The sequence below is a fragment of the Rhea americana genome, unplaced genomic scaffold, assembly GCF_003343005.1.
Source record: "Rhea americana isolate MKP2758 unplaced genomic scaffold, rheAme1 scaffold_58, whole genome shotgun sequence".
Taxonomy (NCBI): Eukaryota; Metazoa; Chordata; class Aves; order Rheiformes; family Rheidae; genus Rhea; species Rhea americana.
This window is the reverse complement of record NW_028186734.1, coordinates 4,518,904-4,538,545: the sequence shown is the minus strand read 5'-3', so window position 1 is coordinate 4,538,545 and position 19,642 is coordinate 4,518,904. Positions and strand designations below refer to the sequence as shown.

At 37.3% G+C, this 19,642-nt stretch overlaps 1 protein-coding gene and 1 long non-coding RNA gene across 6 annotated transcripts in view; one reads left to right on the top strand and one right to left on the bottom strand.

Annotated features, from left to right (window-relative positions):
* The window catches only part of RBBP8 (RB binding protein 8, endonuclease), a 43,209-nt gene extending 28,738 nt beyond the window's left edge, over nt 1-14,471 (bottom strand). Inside the window, exons 1-4 of one of the 5 annotated variants that reach the window (XM_085319348.1) lie at nt 8,855-8,908; nt 8,382-8,527; nt 5,430-5,653; nt 61-103 (exon numbers count right to left, since the gene is read on the bottom strand). In XM_085319348.1, coding sequence (XP_085175474.1) covers nt 61-103; nt 5,430-5,541 — 155 coding nt within the window. In that variant the 5' untranslated portion in view covers nt 5,542-5,653; nt 8,382-8,527; nt 8,855-8,908. Of the gene's footprint in view, nt 1-60; nt 104-5,429; nt 5,654-7,155; nt 7,292-8,381; nt 8,528-8,854; nt 8,909-11,763; nt 11,788-14,316 lie in introns of those variants that run through there. The other 4 variants (XM_085319351.1, XM_085319350.1, XM_085319353.1 and 1 more) reach the window with 4 other exon arrangements.
* Nucleotides 8,979-17,245, top strand: LOC146587625 (uncharacterized). Its single transcript, XR_014897614.1, has 3 exons — nt 8,979-9,376; nt 9,725-9,768; nt 15,723-17,245. It is a non-coding gene; the product is annotated as an uncharacterized LOC146587625 (long non-coding RNA).
* The last annotated feature ends 2,397 nt before the right edge of the window (nt 17,246-19,642 follow it).

Here is a 19,642-nt window from a genome sequence, read left to right as displayed (position 1 = left end):
ACTTGTTAATTGCATTCAGAATCTCCTTTAATAGATTAAATCATCAGGATGTGTACTTACAAGCATCTTTCTTTTTTCAGTTTGGATATTTTCAGCTGTAAGCCTGAAAAGAAGGAGAAAATATGTACCAAACAATTTTGATTTAACAAAATTAGTGGAACGATAAATAAACTTTCCTTTTGCCACTGATATCTGCAAGAAAGAAAATAGTGACTAATTTGGAGAGAAAATSGTTCATTATGGACTTCCGCAGTATATTGCACTAGACCTTGGAAGCAAAACCAGCCATTAAGATCYCTGTGAAAAAGGGGACTCCATAATAAACTAAACGGCCACATTTCCACTTAAAACATCTTCTTTGTGGAAAAAGAAAAAAAAAAACATATTTTACTAGGAGTACCAAGCGTTAATATATTTTCATTGAGTATGTATACACATAATACTTTGTGCTATCTGTGTATATATATTAATGCATAATTCTTTACTTGAAATCTAGCATCCAATCATTGAATTGAAAAGTGCATTATAACACATAAGCATAAAGGAAGCTTATTAAGAATAAATAACTTAAGGCTTTAAACTACACAAACCACAACATATTCCATTTGAGGTATGCTACAAGATCCTCTCAGCCAAAGCTTCTTTGGAATCCTTTTAGGTGGACAGAAAAATGATACTTCATACGTGGCCCTCCTTCCACCAAGCTCTCAACACTCCAAAAGGTATGGAACACCTGTCCTCTGTAGAAGCAAAAAGGTTGCAAACACCAATGATGCTCTTGGACAGGAATCACCAGCTGACAGACAGCAGCGTAACTGATCTGCTTGCATTGTTTTAGATGTGTGTGCACATGCAGATAAAGGTACTTTAGGCACAGCAGGGCTGTGGTGGGCCACAGTACTGTAGCAATTTATGTGTTGCTACCCATATAAAACTATTCCTATTCTAAATAAATAGCCAGAAACAATCAGTCAGGCTCTAATTGTGTAAAATTTTCTTATGCACAAATCCAATGATATTTTTATAAGACATCAGAAAACAATACAATAGATTTTTTTGTAAAACTAGATTTACTTTAAACTGTGCAAAGCTGCAAACAACTTCAGTGTGAACGTAAGGTGCCTTGCAAAAGAATTAGACTCTTAGAGGGGGAAAAAAAATCTAAACTTACGAAACTAGAGCGTTTTTCAGAAAAATTATGACAATTTTGATTTTAAACCTTTGCTTACCTTTTACTACACTTTACCACAGAAAAGGCAACGTAAGACAGTAGATAGATTTCTTTCACTTCTCCCCCCCACCCCACAAATGAGAACAGCCAGATGGGAAAAAATACTTGCTAGAGAGAGTTCAATTTTCAGGCCACCTAAAAGTAATAAGCAGGCCAGCCAAAGACTCCATGAACTTGTGCCACAGACTGCTACGAGATGCCAGTGAGACAATGAGATAAAATGTACAAAGACTACTTCAAAAATAGCTCTTGGGAAATACAGCAAGATTTCTTTTATCTGTAAGTGTTCAACACCTGTGAGATGTTATGTTCTGTCATGCAGATCAGCACAGAAAGAGGGTTTATTTTTTTTAAGGAGTTGCTATTCATCAAGTCAATTAGGCATCTGCAATTAAAACTCCTATAAAGCATGCTTTAATGCTGTTCCACGCCCATTGGAAGGAATGAAGCTGCACAACAATGCATCTCCTGTACGAACAGGTAGTCTGTTCAGCAAGTCTTTAGGATTGTAACACTGGCAACCTGAGCCACAAATTGAAGAGGCAGTGCTCAAAAGGCCCAGTACTGTGCTTCAGGTAACACTATCTCCCCTCTCACGTAAATTCAGGAGAAACCAAACTAGTTACTTAAAGATTGTCTTTTATTTATTTATTTATTTATTCTTAATTCAAACTACTGCAATGAGAAGGCAGAAATCCAGTTTGTTACATTTATCCAAGAACACTGAATTCCTACATTAGCTGTAATCTTTCTTTCGCTTTTCCAGAGAATTGGGAGACTTCAACCTCACTGATTAAGATAGCTTGTTTTTTTTCTTAGTGTTTTTTAACCAGTATGTAAGAATTTTAAGATTTCCTTATGTAACACTCTAGTGAGTATACATATGTATGTAAAACTACAGTATGTACATTACTAATCAACTTTCTAATAGATTTCCCCTTTCTTACTATACAGTTCTATGAAAAACAGCTGCAGACTATTATCTGTGATCATCTAAAACTCATAAGAGCTCTAGTAAATTTTCTATATTAAAATGATGGAGACTATCTTTAAACTGTCATTAGGCAGATTAATATAAATACATAACATTTATAAAATTTGCAACTTCACTAAATTAGGTACATGTAATTTTTGATTAATGAATATGACAATTTCTGTTCTGATAGATCTTCAGACACAGTAGGTTTACTTTCTTAAAATTGACAGTGCCTGGGAAGGTACTTCATCACTGAAGGTTTCTAGGAACGGGTTGGACAAGCTTCTGTCAGGAATGACATAGATATAATCCCACCTTAAGGGTATAGAGATGGACTAGATGACCTCCTGAAATCCCTTCTAGCTCTGAATTCTAAGAATATTTAATTTTCAGTAGTCTTGGCCATTTCCTTTCCTACAGCAATCTATCAACAAGATTGCTTTCCTCAAAATTTTCTCTACTTCTACAACTATAGTTTTTTCCCTTGTTGATATCTCCTGCTTTTCAGAGGTAAAGGATTAAATGAAAAGAATTTGGCTGTTTCTTGTTCTATTACACAAAACTGTATTACCACATCCCTACACTGCAATACAACAATTACTTTTAAAACAGAGCTTCAGCTGTGAATGTATCCTCAGGAACGATGTTGAAAAGACTTACAGGTACTGTTGATTCAGACACTTATTTCAAGCTAGATGCAAACATTAACACCTGCAGAAACTAGCCATTTTACAAACAACATTATTGAATTTCTTTCTAACTTGTGAGACTTATATAAGTATGCTACACATTCTACAGGTAGGAAATAAAAGCAARTAATAGTTTTAATGGCCACTATTCTGAGTTTCTGAACACTTCTGAATTCCATAAAACTCAACTGACTTCAGCCATGCTCAATATCCTCGGAAACAGGAGTCTTACCCACGGTCACATAATTAATTTGAGAAAAAATGTTAGCTATTTTGTCTAGAGAGAGTCAAATTTAGGAATATCAATATTTTTTGTAAGTGATCTGTTTAAAAGAATAAAAAGTTTTTACTCACAACTGACAAAGTTGCAAGACTGCTTGTTTAGCTAACATGATGGAAAAAATACACACTTTACAATATAGTAACATGAAAATTCAATAAAACTCATTTCAAACTTAAAGTGTTTGAAATCTTCTATGAATATTTTATAAATATATAAATAGTCTAATTTGTATAATATGCCTTACCATTTCACACTCATGTGTTAGATATCTGCTTTTCACAAATTTGTGTGAAATGTGAAATCCTTACTACCATGTCCAGTTCATTATCTACCTTCTGGAAAACATCTTTTCTCCAACCACTAGCTTCCACTTAATACCACCATCTTTAAAATGTATTTTTGCTGACATTTAGATTGGAAACTCATGAGTCAATTTTAATTCTTATTTATAGACTTCAGAAACAAGCAAAGTCCAGGCAAGTCTGTGTTTGATGTTTCTAAAATATCTTCCAGTACAGTTTTGTATAAGAGGAGGATCCCCACCTTTTGAAAAAATTAACTATCCTTCAGGCATGTCTTTGATGTTATCATGGAAGACCTAATTTTACCTAACACAGTTCGGGACATACTGACAAAGGGCTAGGCATGAAAAAGTCTGCCTAGTGGCAAAATTATCTGACCCCACCCAACATGCATTTTAAAGAATATATTCATATGCATAAATAAAACCCAAGCATTAGAATCATGTTCTGCATATCYCCCAAAAAACTAGAGAAGGGGTCACTTAACATCACTCTCTGTATTAGAGCTTTTTGTTTTTCAAGTTTTTGCTGTTCAGACATGCCATAGGTTGCCAGATCCCATTCTGTCAATACTTCCGTGTTTATCTGCAGTTGACATCACACCCACTCTGGAATGAACCATAAGGAATTAAGAAAGAAAAAAAAAAGTCATAAAAATAAGCAGTAAATTTGGAAGCTTTCTGGAACACAATATAAAATTATATTTCATATGACAGGAATTATTTTTTAACAAAGTGCTGTTATACGGTACATCTTTCAGCTGCCAAACTGACAGAAGTTTTCCAATGCTTACACAAAACGTCAAGGCCCAGTGCTGTAGTGTTAAGTCAAGCCTTCTAATGACTTCCAGTGGGTGGTATGAAACACCTACATATCATAAAATTTCAAAGTCTGGGGGAGATTCTCTTTCTGTTAAGAAATGAGACTATAACAAGACCTAAATGGACAGACCTGGACCTGTCTTGAAGCTGCTGAAAATGACCAAGGCCATGGAATAGTCTTACTATGAAAATGTGTTTGTATGACTAAAGCCCTTAAGCCACAAAGGTTCACTGGCTTTTATTCCAGCATAACATAAATACTATTTAATGTATAAGGATGTGCATAGTCAAATACGTTCTAACTCCATTCAAAAGCAGAGGATGTGACTTATACTTGCAAGACCAATTCTTAATTTCAGACCATGTATTTTTAGCAAAAAWTTTTTATGAATGCTATTTATGAAAAAATGTTATAATAAGAATATAAATATATGATGCAGTAACTAATCTTTACTTTGAATGTTATTAATCTTCTATACTAGTATAAAATGGAAAGACAGTAAGAGTCAAACAATAGTAAAACTGGTATCACATAGGTCATGAAATACAATGTAAAAGAATAAGCACCTCTTGTATAAATTTTGTTGTGAAAATGTAGAACAGAAAAAAAATCAAATAATTATTTTTCTCTTTGGTAATCTTTATCTGCAACAGGATGTGATATGCACTGTAATTAGGCACAAGTTAGGAGAAAAAAATTCAGATGTTTGTCAAGGCCACAATTTTAATACATCTGAAGTGACTAAATCCAAAAGCGAAAAATWAAAAAAARAGAGAAAAAAAAAAGTTGGAAAACTTAATTTTGAAACTTTGAGTCATAACCTTTTATAACAATGTAACATTTAAACATTTTCTAAGCAAAAATAAATAGYATCTAACATTGTGTTATTTTGCTTCACTGACCTAACAAATTATTTATCTTTGTTCATAGTTTAAATCCAATCCTGCTAAGCCAAGCTTAAATTGTAAACCTCTAAGAGACCTTTTGTAATCACTCAATCCAACTTCCTGTATAATATAAAACATTAAAAATCTATTTAGTTCTGTACAGATGGAGTGGTACATTGGTTCAAAGTTTCTCTGTAGTAACAAATACTCTCTTGTGAACCTCGACTTGAATAATTTACCTTGCACTTCCTTATCGTGACATTCTTTCAGTTTGGACCACAGTTCCTTGAAGAAATCTCCAGAAGGCTCTGCAGAACTAGGGCTCCCACAACTTCCTCCAGATGCATTCATCTTGCTTTTTCTGCTCAACTTCTTTCACTTATCTTAGCTATAAAACAGCTCACTCTCTCACTGAGTTTTAAATTACATAGTTATGAAGCTGTTTCAGAAGACAGGTGTATGCCTGTAATGACAGATCAACAACATTTATGTTTGCATTTATCAGARTATAACTTGCAGCCATGAATGAAATACAAAGCTCACTGTCTATCCTTGTCAAGTCATGCTTATTTACTGACAGTCATCCTAAAAGCATGGTAGATGCTACGTACTTTGTTACAAGCAATTATAAACTAACAGAAATTTTGTTTTTGKTTTTTTTTTCCACCTTGAACAGCTACCAACTTAAAACTAGACTACAATTCTTTGGAACCTTCATATTTTTCCCTGTGTAAAGCTACTGTTCAACAGAACTCCAGCTTGCCAAAAATGTCCTAGGCTTCCAAAATTTTGCTATCAGCAAATACTGTTTCATAAAGCTTTTAACATGCATTCATGTACATGCACTCTTTACATAAATATGGATTCAAGTTACTCCCTTCTGCAAAGAAAAGTTCAAATCTCCCTTGGAAAATTTCTTGATTTTACATGGAAATTGTTTACACTCCCTGATGAAAAAGAAATAGGAGATTAATCTCAAAATTTATAAATCCTCCCAAACATGAATATTTTAGGAGAACTATCTATCTTAAAAGTCAGACTTTGCCTACACTTTCYTATAGAACAATGTCACCCATAATTTTTCTTTCTTTTGAAGGGTTCCTAAACAGAGATGATACCACATCTGAGTACCGTGCTTCCCTTGTAGTTTACTTTAGRGTATGAGCTATTGATAAGATTCAATTCTAATTGCTGCAATGAATGTCCAGCATTAAAATACTCATGTAATCACCCTATCCATCAGTTCTCTGTGTGTGAAACCAGAGATTATAATTTTTCCTGTTCTTTATGGTATCAAGCTTAAACAAACATTTTTGAACAGAGGCAGGGTTTAATTACCAGATGCACATCACAACATGTATTACTTTGTAATATAAAATTCAATAAGAAAAAAGAATAATCTAAAGTACATTGTGTTAGTCCTAAAGTAATATTTTGACCACACATACCACAGACTATTCTATATAGAGAAACAAAAGTAGCAACTGGGTCTCAAATTCCTGAGATAGAAGTTATAGTTGCACTTCAGATCAAACAAGGCTTGTAATTAGTCAAGAAGCTGCATTTCCTAGAGGTTTAGCTGATCTCCCAGACTTATGACAAAATGTTTAGTCCAATGTCTGGTGACCTAGTCTAGGACCTGGAAGCCTTGGTTCACGTCTCTGCTCTTGTATCTTTGTGTACAGTCACTTTTCTCTCAGTTTGATCATCTTTAAAATGAAATAACAATAAAGATGCAACGATTATTCTTGACAACATAGGGATATTGGAAGCATTTTTTTTCCAGTAATGCAAAGACACTCAAATACTGCAGTAATGGGAGTTATGAAAGAGCCCTCAGTAAGGTAAGATACTCCCAATTTGCTTTAACATGCTCTCGAAATGTCAGTGCCCATTTCAGTACCTTATTTCAAGATAGCTGGTGTTCTTAYACTGAGACAAATCTTTTATGAAATATAAAATTACCTGTTTGAATGGGCAATGCCTACAAGTCACCAGCTGAAGCTGTATGATAATCTCCTTGCATCTTCGCAGCTGAAATGCTTCACTTTGTGTAGTCACATTAAGTCATCTTACAATGCTTCTTTGTGGAACGYATTGCCTAGTGACATTGGGAATGTCTTTTAAACACCTGCTTTTCTATCTTCAACCACAGATACCTATGAAATTATCTTTTTCTCTGTCAAGTGCTAAGACAGTGAAATCAGCAAACTTGCTCTTGTTTATCTTAGATTTCATTTTTTCATATGAGTCATTTTCCAGGAAAAAGCATCTTACTCTAAAACTGTTTCTATKTCCCATGGTCAAGCTTTTCTGTTGCATTTTTGTTTTTTCCCCCAGAGACGGTTATAAAGAAAAAAAATACAAAACCTGTAATATTTGCTGTGTTACTGCAAGTACATCAGCTGAATATAAACAAAAAAGAGCTATGGGTTGCCTCAATATTCATCTRCTTCAAGATCCCAAATGGTACACTGCTTTCTACAGGTGTTCAAAAAGTCTTCAGATTGCCCCTGAACAAGTGTTTGAAGAGACCTCCTGGCAGGCAGCTGCATCAGTGCAAAAGGCATTCACTGATGTCAATCTTAGCTTACCTTCTAGTCCTAAGAAAGAACTTCCCAGTCCTTAGGGGGGAAATAAAAAAAAAATGTTTGAGCTACAGGTATGTACTGAAGAGAATTAGAACGTGCTTGCGCCAGGGAGTGTGCCAGCCTCTTTCCAAAATAGCCTGCTGCAAGCAGTCAGCACAGCAGCTCTCCCGGATGGAACTGTGTGCCTGTCTATCTGACTGCTGCTTTCACAGATCAGATTAAACATTTTTGTTTTCTTTTTCTTCCAGTCACCGACTATTTCTGGCACCGCAAGGCTTTGCACAGCTTCACGAACGACTGACTGACTGACTGCCTTCTTAAACTTGTCTTCATCAGCAATGGCTGGTCATTGCTGATAAAGCACTGTAACTGCTTATCTGCACTTGTACTTCACTAACATGAGCACGATTGCCTCCATGCCTCTTGAGAGCACAAACACTATTTCCCCACAGCTTCCTGAACCCCTGACTGAAATGTCTGAACAACAGAGCATTAATAYTGCTACTAAGAAGTCCAACTGCTCCTACAAGCTGAACTCTCCAGTACCTCCCCGCAGTGATTTTCTTCCCCCTTTGCATAAACATCTTACAAAAAACTCACTCGAAAGACATGACAGGGCGCTCTGACACATCCGGCTACGACAGACGCCCGACAGCCTGCCAGCCCCAGCGCAGAGGCGTCGCACGGGGCAAGCACCCATGTCTCAGCCGCCCCAGCTCCAAGCCAGGCTGTTCTGCGCTCAGAAGCTGCAAGAGARGGAGAGGACGGGCACGTCCCACCCCTCCCCTTCTCCCCCGCGGCGGCGGCGGCGGCCAGCCTTCCCGGTGGCGGTGGCTCCGCGGCCGCCCCTCCGATGGTACGCGGGGAGGCCTCCCTGGCGCCCCAGCCCGGCAGCTGAGCCGCTCCGAGACGAGGGGCTGGGGCGGGGCGGGACGAGGCTCCCCGTGGACGGGGAGGAAGCGGGTGGCCGTTACGCCCGCTCGCGCCGCGGTGAGGGCGGGGGGGGGCGGCACGCGCGCGGCCGTTACCCGGCGGCGGAGGCGGAAAGGGGAGGGGAGGGCGCGCGCCGTTACCTGGTTGGCTCCCGGCGGCTCCGCGCGAAACGGCGGGAAGAGGGAAACCGGGGCAGAGGGTCCCCGCGGGGCTCTCGCGAGGATTCCGCCCCTGCTCTCGCGAGAGCGGGGCGCCGCCGGGGGCTGCCGCCTCGAGCCGGCGGAGCGGGCGCGGGTGCTGCCGGCCGTTGGGGCATGGCTGCCCCGGGCCGTGCTGCGCCGCGGCTGGCACGAACTCAAACGGCCACCGGGTCAAACGCCCTTCTCCTCCTCCGCCCGCGCATCGGGCCTGGCGGTTTGGCTTTCCGCAGGCAGAGCGGCCTGATGGAAGCCGAGGGGACAGGTCAGGCCTTGGCATGTGCCGCGGTGAAGCGCGGCAGGCAGGGAGTATTCTGGAAAAGCAAGGGGACGAGTGGGGGCCTGCATTAAAAAAAAARGAAAACGTTGCCCACACTGCCCACATAAGAAGAGCCTGCCTCTGAAAGAAAAATCGGYCCTGCTGGTTCAAATATGAAAAGGATCTTTGGAATGCACCTGGCAGAGGTAGCTTGCTGGTGTTCAGGCTGTGCTGCAAAATCTACTTTTTTCCCTGGGATTTCTGGTCTGCTGAATGCTGGGGTTTACACACAGAAGGTGTAATTGGAATGCTTTGTATCCCTTCATGATCACAGAATCACAGTATGGTTAAGGTTACCAGATTCAGTAAGTTTACCATTTTAGTATATGGCAGAACTGCCTAGAATATGCTTTAATGTTATATGTGAGTATGAAAACMTATAAGTTCATGTAATTATTAAGGACATAGTAGCATAAGTCATCAGAAGTTAGGTATCTCTGTGATAAAACTATTTTGAGAATTTTACTAACATACATTTTTTGCCCAAATTATAGATCACCATTCATTCTTTGGGAGCAATCTTGCCATCTGCTCTGAGGTAAACCTCTTGATTTTTATTCTGTAGTTTTAATTATGAAATAGAAACAAAACACAGYTTTTCACTAATGTTATCCTGCCTTCACACAATTCCGCTGTACTGTTTTGGTACATGTAGAAACATTTTCAGATAGAGCTTAGTGGTGTGCTTAGAGGTCACAGTGGCCATATGCTTGTAAAGGCTAGTTCTGGAAATGTAAACTTTCTTTACTGTTAATAGCAATATGCATAAAATTAGGTGTGCAAGCATTCATTTTACGAGTTGTTAGTAGCTGTTTCATCCTACTCTTGTTAGGTTACTAGATCACAAACTTGAAGTCTAGAATCTCAAAAGAGTGTCATAAATACGAAGCTTTATAGCATAAATAAAAATGGATGCAAAATTGTTGTAGCATTTTGAGGTATTTTGAAATACTGTTAGACTGGAGTCCAAGATGACTCATCATTAAGCAAACTTTAAATCTGTTGTTCAGCTTTGTTGAAATAATCTCAGTTGAAATAATCTGTTTCCAATTTTAGTATACTTTGATCTTTAGTATTTTGAAAAAATTTGTAGTTAATTTTCTTCCTCATTCCTCACTRTTGTTTAATCAATTACTTTTCTACTAAAACAAATCCAGTGTTCAGCAGCAGATTATTTCCATCACAGGAAACAGGCTGTCCCATTTTCACATCAGTACTTACGCAGAACTAAAGTTTACTACATCTTATGGAAGAAACTCCTCTAATAGGTCACGATAAACACACCAATATTTCTAAATACTGACTGCAAGCACTGTCTTGTCCCCTGTTTTTTAGTCTACTTTTGAATTTTCTATGATCTAGAAGTTAGTGATGTAGGAAAGTAATAATTTCCTCAGACTTAAGAAAAACAGACATCTGCARATATATACGCAGACCACAGATCATTCTTGCTAAATGGTCAGTCATTCTATGATGAGCTGGACCCTTCTTTTTATTTCTGGGAAACACTCTAGAAAATAATTGGGTCTTCTTTCTAAATAATCTGCATGGACATAACTCTCCTATGTCGATCTTTACAGCAGCATAACTCCATTGACTTCTGTAGTGTTACCCTAATTTACTCAACAATAAGTGAATACAGAATAAGACTAAAAGTTGAATATTACTTTTATCTCCGTTCCAGATTTATTTGATTTTATGCAGAAAAGTGGGTTCCATAATCACATACTTGACCACAAATTACTGAAGAGATCCTGGCTCGTTAAATGTGCTAACAAACTACTGAAGAGTATAGTATTCCACATTCATTTATATTGGATATTTAAGCTGACTAGTCTAACTGGAACTGCATTTCATTCATCTCATAAGAGTAAACACCCACACCTAGACAATAAAACTGTGGGAAAAAAAAAGACTTTGCCATTGTAGCATTTGAGCAGCTACAAAAGTTCTGTGGAATTCTGGCTCATGTCCAGATTTCAAAGTAACCCTTAATATGGCACATTAAAGTAAATAGCAGAATACTTGTCTATGAACAACTCCGAAACAGAAAAGGGAATCTAATTTAATCTCAATGCATTTCAGACCCTAATGCCTGAAATGTTTAGCCCTACTAATAGTATATGAAGCTGTTGATTGTCTGTTATAGTTTAATGGTAACACCTGCTTTCTTGGTGACTGGACTGTTTACCAGCAAGTCAACTACTGATTGAATTTCTTTTGCAAGAGTRCTGCAGTGTTGCACAGATATAATAAAAAAAAAAAACAACTTTTTTTTTGGTAGCACAGAGGGTGCATTAGTGTTCTTAATCAGTCCAATAACAGCAAGTGACCTAGCCCACTGCACATGCATATGAAGTAGCTTTAAAAGAGARCAGTGAATAGCTTGATTTTTTTTGCTTCTGTTACCTTAAATTTAGATGCAAAGATTAAAACCAGCTTTGAATGACAATTATCATTGAACATATACAATAATAAATAAATTGTTCTCTTCGTATACATATATGTAATAGTAAAACCCTTCTTTACTCACATAGCATATAGCAGATTGCACATATACATGCATGACCAGTGTGTTTACAACCAGCCTGACACGGTGGATCTGCATTGAGARATAAATACGTTGCTTACTTTCTATACATATGTTCACTTCATGAACTTCGTGTTGTAATTACCAATAAGGACATCAARTGAGCTCAACTTCATATCCAGTGAGTGAGAGCATGCAAAACAGTTCAGCAACTACCTTCACGAAATTTGAACCAGGAGCGTAGAAAGTGGCAGTCATCTGAATGGTRTGATTTCTTACAACTGGGAGAGCACACAGAGCCTACGATCTGTCTGGCACTGATAGAATTTGCTTTTTCTGGAAGAATAGGGAGGAGCTACTCCGTTACCCCAACTAGCTGAATTGAGTCTTCTCAAGCAGCTTGCATAGCCACTTTTGAAATCAAGCCAAGGGCAAATTCTCTGATGCCAGTAACATTGTTCACTTTAAGGAACCCTTTTCTTTGAAGTGCTTACACTKCTCCTCATCTGTAGTCTGAAACAGCCAGGGTTTGTTCAGCTGGAACTCTCAGGTTCTTTAGAGAGCCTTGATGGAGAAAAAAAAGCAACCCGATGGAGGCTGTTTTAGGACTCCAGTGTAGTGTTCTTGGTCCTCAAACCTTAGAGAGCAGCTATATCTGCTAGCCACAAACTGAAATGGTTTGCTGTAATTGATATTGCTCAGGTTGATATGAGTTGTGTGAGTAGTTATACGTATTTGTATTAGCATTAGAAGGCTATTTCAGGCTTGGAAGGCTAGTGTAGAAGTGTGTATCATGCCATCTACTTTTTACTGTAGTGAGTGACAAGAATTCAGGACAGGAGAACAAGCAAAACAGAAACAGCAGATGGGAAATGGTCTTTGGGGAGATACAGATCCCTAAACAATGGCCTCTGCCCCAAAGAAAAAGCAGCCAAGCAAGAACCTAGATAAAATAAAACACATACATTGCTGAGGGAGAGGGTGGCAAGCAGTATTTTGAGAACTGATTTATTTCTTTTGAATTTTTGAAAATGTACCATGTTCCAATTATGTAGCTTCAAAAAGCAGAGCTCTATTGGAGCATTTTGTGGTCTCTGTAGACTGTCCCTGGTCAAACCATACAGTTCAGCCACTTGCATTTTTTTTCTTTTGAAAATGGTGTATTCCTTAGTCCAAACAAGTTTTAATTTCATATTTGACAGTGAAATCAACAGAGATGCTAAAAATTAAATGTTTTTTCCTGATGCATATTTTTAGCCTCTGAGAGTGCAGAACTTTCCTTATGTTTTCAATTCTTTCACACTATGAAGAACAATTTTAGCAAATAAAGTGCAGCCAGTGAGAAAGTCATTTCAGTCTATCATTCATTTTTTAAGTTGCTCAGGAGGCCTTTCTATTGGCACTGTACGAGAGAATAATAATGTTCATTTTTGCATCAACCTGGAAATAGCAGGCAATAAGCACCTCCATAATTGAAGCTTCCTGTTGTGTGACTTCCATAAATTCTTACATAATCCTACATAGATCTTCATGTATCTAATGGTTTATGTCCACTGGGGTAGGATTTTTTTTTTTTTTTACATCATAAAAGAGAACTGTAATTGTTTCACTTAAAGATAGGCTAAAATAAGATTTTCAGGGAGATGAAAGTGGTTATATGACTTTTCAAGAATGGAGACCCAGATGGTGAGAAGATTCAAATTGATTCAGATTTACTTCAGTTAAAGAGTTATTTTGTCCTAACAGGCATGACAAAACCTGTCTTCATTCCTTTCTGTTCAGCTCAGCAAGTACTTCTGTTCTTCAGTAGTTAATCAGTTACTAGATTCCGCAACTTTTGTTTTCGCACTGTTTAATATTTCTTTTTTGACAGTGTACTTGTGAATGGATTCTATTGCAGATCCAGATAAAACTTTCAGGACTGACTGCTGTTTTTCATTAAGACTGTTTTTTATTATAATTGCTACCACTGTTACTCGTTACATTCTAAACAGGTACATTTCTAATAAATATAAAGAAAGCAGTGAGAATGACAAGCACATTTCCTATCTTACTGTTAAGTTGATTTTGAAAATGTAAATCCGGATAAATWAACCCATTCCACAACTCTGAACAATAATAATAAAAAAAAAAGCTGGCCCAGCAAGTATTAGTAACCATATGTTTTACTGTAATGCAACTGTGCTTTGTCACAACAATGCTATTATAAGACAGTTTATAAAATTATAAAAACTCTATAAAAGAGAAGACCAAGAAGGATAAGTTAACTGACCAGCTAAAAATACTAAGTCATTGACAGTGGAGTTTCTCTCACACCTGTGCTTAGTTCATTAAACTGTTTCTCCAGTAGATATTCTTGAAGACAGAGTAGATGCTGTTGAGCTGCACACAGAAGGGTCAAAAAGCTGCAGTTACAAAAATGTCAACAAGCATCATAGAGGCTGGCAGTACCCAGACATGTTAAGGAGATAGCCATTCTACCACTTCAAGCATAAGATAAATTTTTTGCTTTAGTTTATCTTAAATTAATTTTAAAGAAAGACTTTCAAAACTCACCCTTCTGTTTGAATTGTGAAAAGTTCTGTTCTTGATCGGGGTGATAAATATTTACTATTGGCTTCCCCTCCAGCTATAAACCTCAAGTGTAAGTAAGATGAGGAAGCCACTGTGGACCACACTAGAGAGTGCCGAGAGGAGATCTGCTGCACCTAAGATATATACAATGTGCAATGGATAACCTAATATGCCTTTCATTTAACTGGCTGGGCAGGTTTCTGCATTCTGGAGAACATGGAATCATACCAGAATTTGTTGGCATAACAGGCCTGTCAGACCGGTTCCCCGGGCGCCCAGGAACCTGCCCAACCAGTCTGCATCAAAGGCTGGCCCAACATGCTGCAGCTCAGCTCAGCTTGGGGAGGCTTCATACGTGGTGAGTTATTCACGCCTCTGTCAACTCCCAACATACTACTCAGACGGAATGATGTAGCCTCCAGCAAAATAATTTACCAAGGGATAGGAGAGAGATATATCCTTATTAAGTATAGCAAGATCTTATTGTTATAAATATTCTTTCATTTTATATGCAGATGCACTGGGCTAGAGGTCTTCACTAGCATGAAGGCAAAGGGAAATGGGAATAAAAAGAGGTTTTTTATATGTCACTAACCATACAGACTTCTTAAACTAGACTAGACTTAAACTAGACTTAAACTAGACTTCTTAATAACCCCAATTTTTAGTGCAGTCAGCTAAGAGGGGAAAAAAAAGGTTAAGCTCCAATTCTGCTCTAAGTGCGAAAGAATATCCTGTGCTAGGATTCAGCATAGCTTTGTTATGTGTGGGGAGACTCTGAGTCAGTGTAATCTTGCCCTGCATTACCACACACAATATTTGAAGATGAAACAGGTCAGAGAATATGGAGCGTATGGGACAAGCTTCCATAACCATGAACTACCTGTGAAGCTGCTCTCTTCTTTTATGAAGGATGCAGCAGCTGCCCTGGTACAATAGCACACAGGTTGCAGCAGCAGATGTGTTGCTTCTTATTCATGACTGGGGGGCAAGAATACTTACTTAAGCTGTAGGCAGAGATCAGGATCTCTGCCCCAACAGAATCCTGCATCTGTGTAAACTTACTGCTTTCTTTCAAACATTGTAATTTTCAGATCTCATGCTGTGATTCTTAGGGTTGTTGACTAAAATCAGTAGGAGCTGTAGATATTTAGCGCTTTTGAAAATGTGATCATGGATACATAAAACTAACCTATAGTTAGATTCCTTTAGCTTTTATTTAGCCACYTAAATTTAAATACTCAGACTTGGAAAAGATTGGCTCCATTTAGTGTTGTCTAGGACTGACTAAGTTTAGAAACTTGTGTTTGTTCATTGAGCAGTCCCATTGTGGTATCATTTATCCTCCTTTTGATCTTCATTTTTTATTTATTTCTTTTTAATAATAGCTACTGGACAACTAGTGGTCAGAACAGGAACTTACCATCAACATCAACCAGGCTTGCACAATAGAATGAGCAGTTTTTCATCATTGACGAGAACAGCTAACAGAAGAAATGCTGATATTTGCATATGCTGTATTCAGACTGTTTTACCACAGGAAAGTAACTTTTCTTATAAGATTACATTTTATGACGGCCTTTAACGGAAGGCTTAATTCTGAAGATGGCAACTGGATTACTAACTGAGCTGAAATGACAGATGTATACTGTTTGTGCTTGCATGTACATCACCTTAGGCTATGATTTCATACAACTAAGCAGGGCTGGGCTTGGTCAGTGCTTGGATAAGAGATTTACAAGAAGGTCCGTTGCAGGAAGTGGTTTTGGTGATTCAGTATGCTATGCTAAATAATTGGGCATCAAAATKAAATGTAATGGAAACATTGGGTTCTGGATATGTCATAGTTCGGTGTCCTAAAATGTGTTCTTTTAAAGACTCCTACGCCCTTTCCATAAGCAAGGCATTTTGAACTGTAAATTCTTGCCCAGTGTGTAAATGTGAATGCTTTTGTCTGGAAATACTGCCTTCAATTTGTTTTGAGTGGTACATAATTGAATAAATTGTCTAGTTCATTAACATAGGTAAATCGCAAACCAAAACAGCTGATAAATGACATACTGTGTGGAAAAGGTGCTGCTTGCATAGCAGACTAAAGAAGGGCTGGAGTGCTTGAAAGCTTGTCTACTCTTCGCAGCTATGTCAGTTGGTCTCATAAAAGATACAGTCTTTGAAATTTTGCCTCTTTTATCCTAACCCTATCATGGCAACATAAAGACTGAGGAGAGAACATTTTAAGTATTTTTTAAATGGATAGAATAAATGCCAGCTTTTTTGATGCCCTCTTTCTGGATTAAACCTGGAACCATGTAGTGAATCTAAGAGCTAGCCCTTAAAACACCCTGGGCTTGTTATTTAACCGCTTGCTAGAATCTGAGGAGTGTGAGGACAAGAGATCTTTACTGTATCTTCCTTTGATTTGGAGAGTTTGAACACTTTTCCCCCACTCCAGYCTCTTGCTCCCCCAAAGCAAAACCACCATGTATACTTATTACACATTCAGTACAGACTTCTCGTATAAGGCTGCTGGCAGGGTTGAGATCTTTAATTAGGCTTTTACATTCACTTCCACAAGTTATAGAAATTTAATTTTTCTGAAGTACAAGAGCAAAGGTATAGGAGAACAAGCYTATTGTATGTATCAATGCACTGTTGGATAAACATCACTTAACTGTTAGTCTCAGCCTTGTAATTCATGACAGTTCTAAAAATACATATACCACAGAAATGAATATTATAGTATCAGATCTGGTCAGAGTTCTCTGTGACAGAGATTGTTTTTTTCTCCCGAGGAAGGCAATATAATTATTTGAAGTACAGAAATCCAAATCCTCTCTTATTTCAGSTATAATTTGGAATAAAGAGATATTATAGATAAATGCTCTTTCAAATTAAACCTATTATTAAATGCTTTTCCAATTGAAAATAAAATAAACTATAAATTGTTTATCATCCTCAGCTTCAGTTAATTAAAGTCACATAATGCCTCTGTGTAAACTCTTCCAATTTATACAATGTTCACATAAAATCTTCTTGAGGAGAAGAGGCTCGGAGATGTGCAATTCTGAAAAGTAAGACAATCTAAATGGTGCAGGCTTTGACTTGTTCTTACAGTGAAGGTATGCACAAACATTCATGTCTACAAGTATTCATTACAGAGAGTTTACAACATACCTCCCTGTAGCTATCAAAAGTTGCTCAGTACTTTCACAAACAAATTCGGATAACACACATGCCCCCCCACTCCTATCAGAGTTAGGTAATATCTCTTTCCTCTTGACTGGTTGTGTAGCAGTGTTAAGGACAGTGAGACTGCTGGTTCATAAAAAGCAACTTGAAAAATAGGCCAAGTCTTACTTTGGGTAGAGAAGGAAGGTAGTACTTCATCTCTCACCTTGAGGCTAGCTAGAGAAAGATGCCTCGAGGTGAGCCAAAGGATGCAAACTAAAGCATTTTTTGATGCTTCTCTGTACAAGAACAGGTTTAGAATTTGTTGCTGCTAATTTACTGCTGATGACAATTTCTCCAGTTTTACCTAAGCAGAGACTACAGGGTATTGGCAGAGTATTAAAAAAAAAAATACAAGAGAACTATCACTCTTCTCAGTACAAGAGTAAACTTAAAATAAAAATATGGCTATTTTACTCTGAAAGACGTAAAATGCTTCCCCCCCCCCGCCCCTGGTTGTCAGTCTGCCTCTTTCTCCTCTGTCTTTAACAGTGATGCAGTTTAGTCATTCAAGAAAAGAAATCAGTTTTATACATTTTTTGGTGTATAGAGATCTCCCTGTTGGCTATTATGCTACAGGAAGATTGTGAGGGAATTGTTATCAGAGAAGAATTAATTCCTAGGAAATTCCAACATTCCTTTCAGCTCGCAGAGAGGAGGAGGGGAAAAAAAGGAGATTCAAAAAGAAAGTAGCAGAAGCTTCTCAAACCATTAGACTGGAATTGTTACTCTGGAATGTGATTGCATAAATAGCTACAACCTCCAATTTTGTGTAATTCAGAGAAGACGTCCTTAAAAACAGGTTTTTTCCCACAATCGCTATATAAGAGTGTTCAGTTAGTACTTATTGCAAAACAGGCTGCCACAAACTGAACTATGAACATCGTTTGTAATTGAATTTTGTTCTTATCTGTCATCTGTATTTGACCAGGTCCAAATTAATATTATGCAGTATTCCAGTGAATCCTCAATAGATATTTAGGAACACTTTCCTTTTTTTGTGGAGATTAATCTTTACAGGAAAGTGAGTATTTGTTATCCAAATGATAAATCAGGAACTAGAATTGATATCTCTATATTTTTTTYCAGTATGATTAATAAATATTTCTATACTATTTACCTGCTTTTTCAGATGGCACTGAATTAAGAAACATGCCTCCTATGTGTCCCTTATATGAGACCTCACAGTTGGCTTTCTCTATGCTGAAATAGGATATTTGATTTCTCCATTTTGTATTCTACCTCTTCACTTTTTCTAAACATGAGAACTACTTTCCCATCTCATGGTGATTTAGCTTGTACTTACAACCTCTTCTGCAGTCCTTTGTCAAAGACTTTAGAAAGTCCAAGTAAATTATCAACTAATTCCCATTTGTTGGCTGTTTTGCTAGTATACCAAATAGTTTTAATACGGAGCTACAGTTTTACATTGCAGGAACCTTGCTGAAATGTCCGTAGCGTATTAGGTTTCTCTTGTGTTTTGTATTGCTAAATTTAAGTATAGTTTAAGTCAAGCTGTTACTGAAGAAAGACTAACTAAAATTTCTCAGGATTATGTTTTTTTTTTAAGAAGAATATATATTTGTTGCTTTCTTGTTTGTTAACTACTAGTGAGAAATATTTGATATTAGTGAGAAAATATCTTTTTGGTTTGGAACATGATTTTAGTGAGAAAATATATTTTTGTTAGACATTTGAAATACCACTTTGTTATTAAACTTCTTCAGAATTCAGAMGATCAAGCCCAGCCATGCTTGTGCTCTATTAATTCAATTTAGCAGTTTCTTCCAGTATTTTCTCTTCTAATACCTAAAGCCTTGTCAGTCTCTCATGTTTCTTGTACCTAGAAACMACATGTGTAGGAGAGTATAAGGAAAATACTAGATGAAAGTAAATGTAGGTTCAAACTTAAAAAAATAAAACCAGACCTTTGCAATTAATACCTTTCAAGTAAAAAGCTGAACTTCCTGAAGTTAGAAGGAGTTTTGCTAATTACTTTACTGAAACCAGATTTTTTAATACACTGATGCTAGTTTTCTTGTATAGTAAAATAATAAAACAAGTTTTGGAAAAATGACTT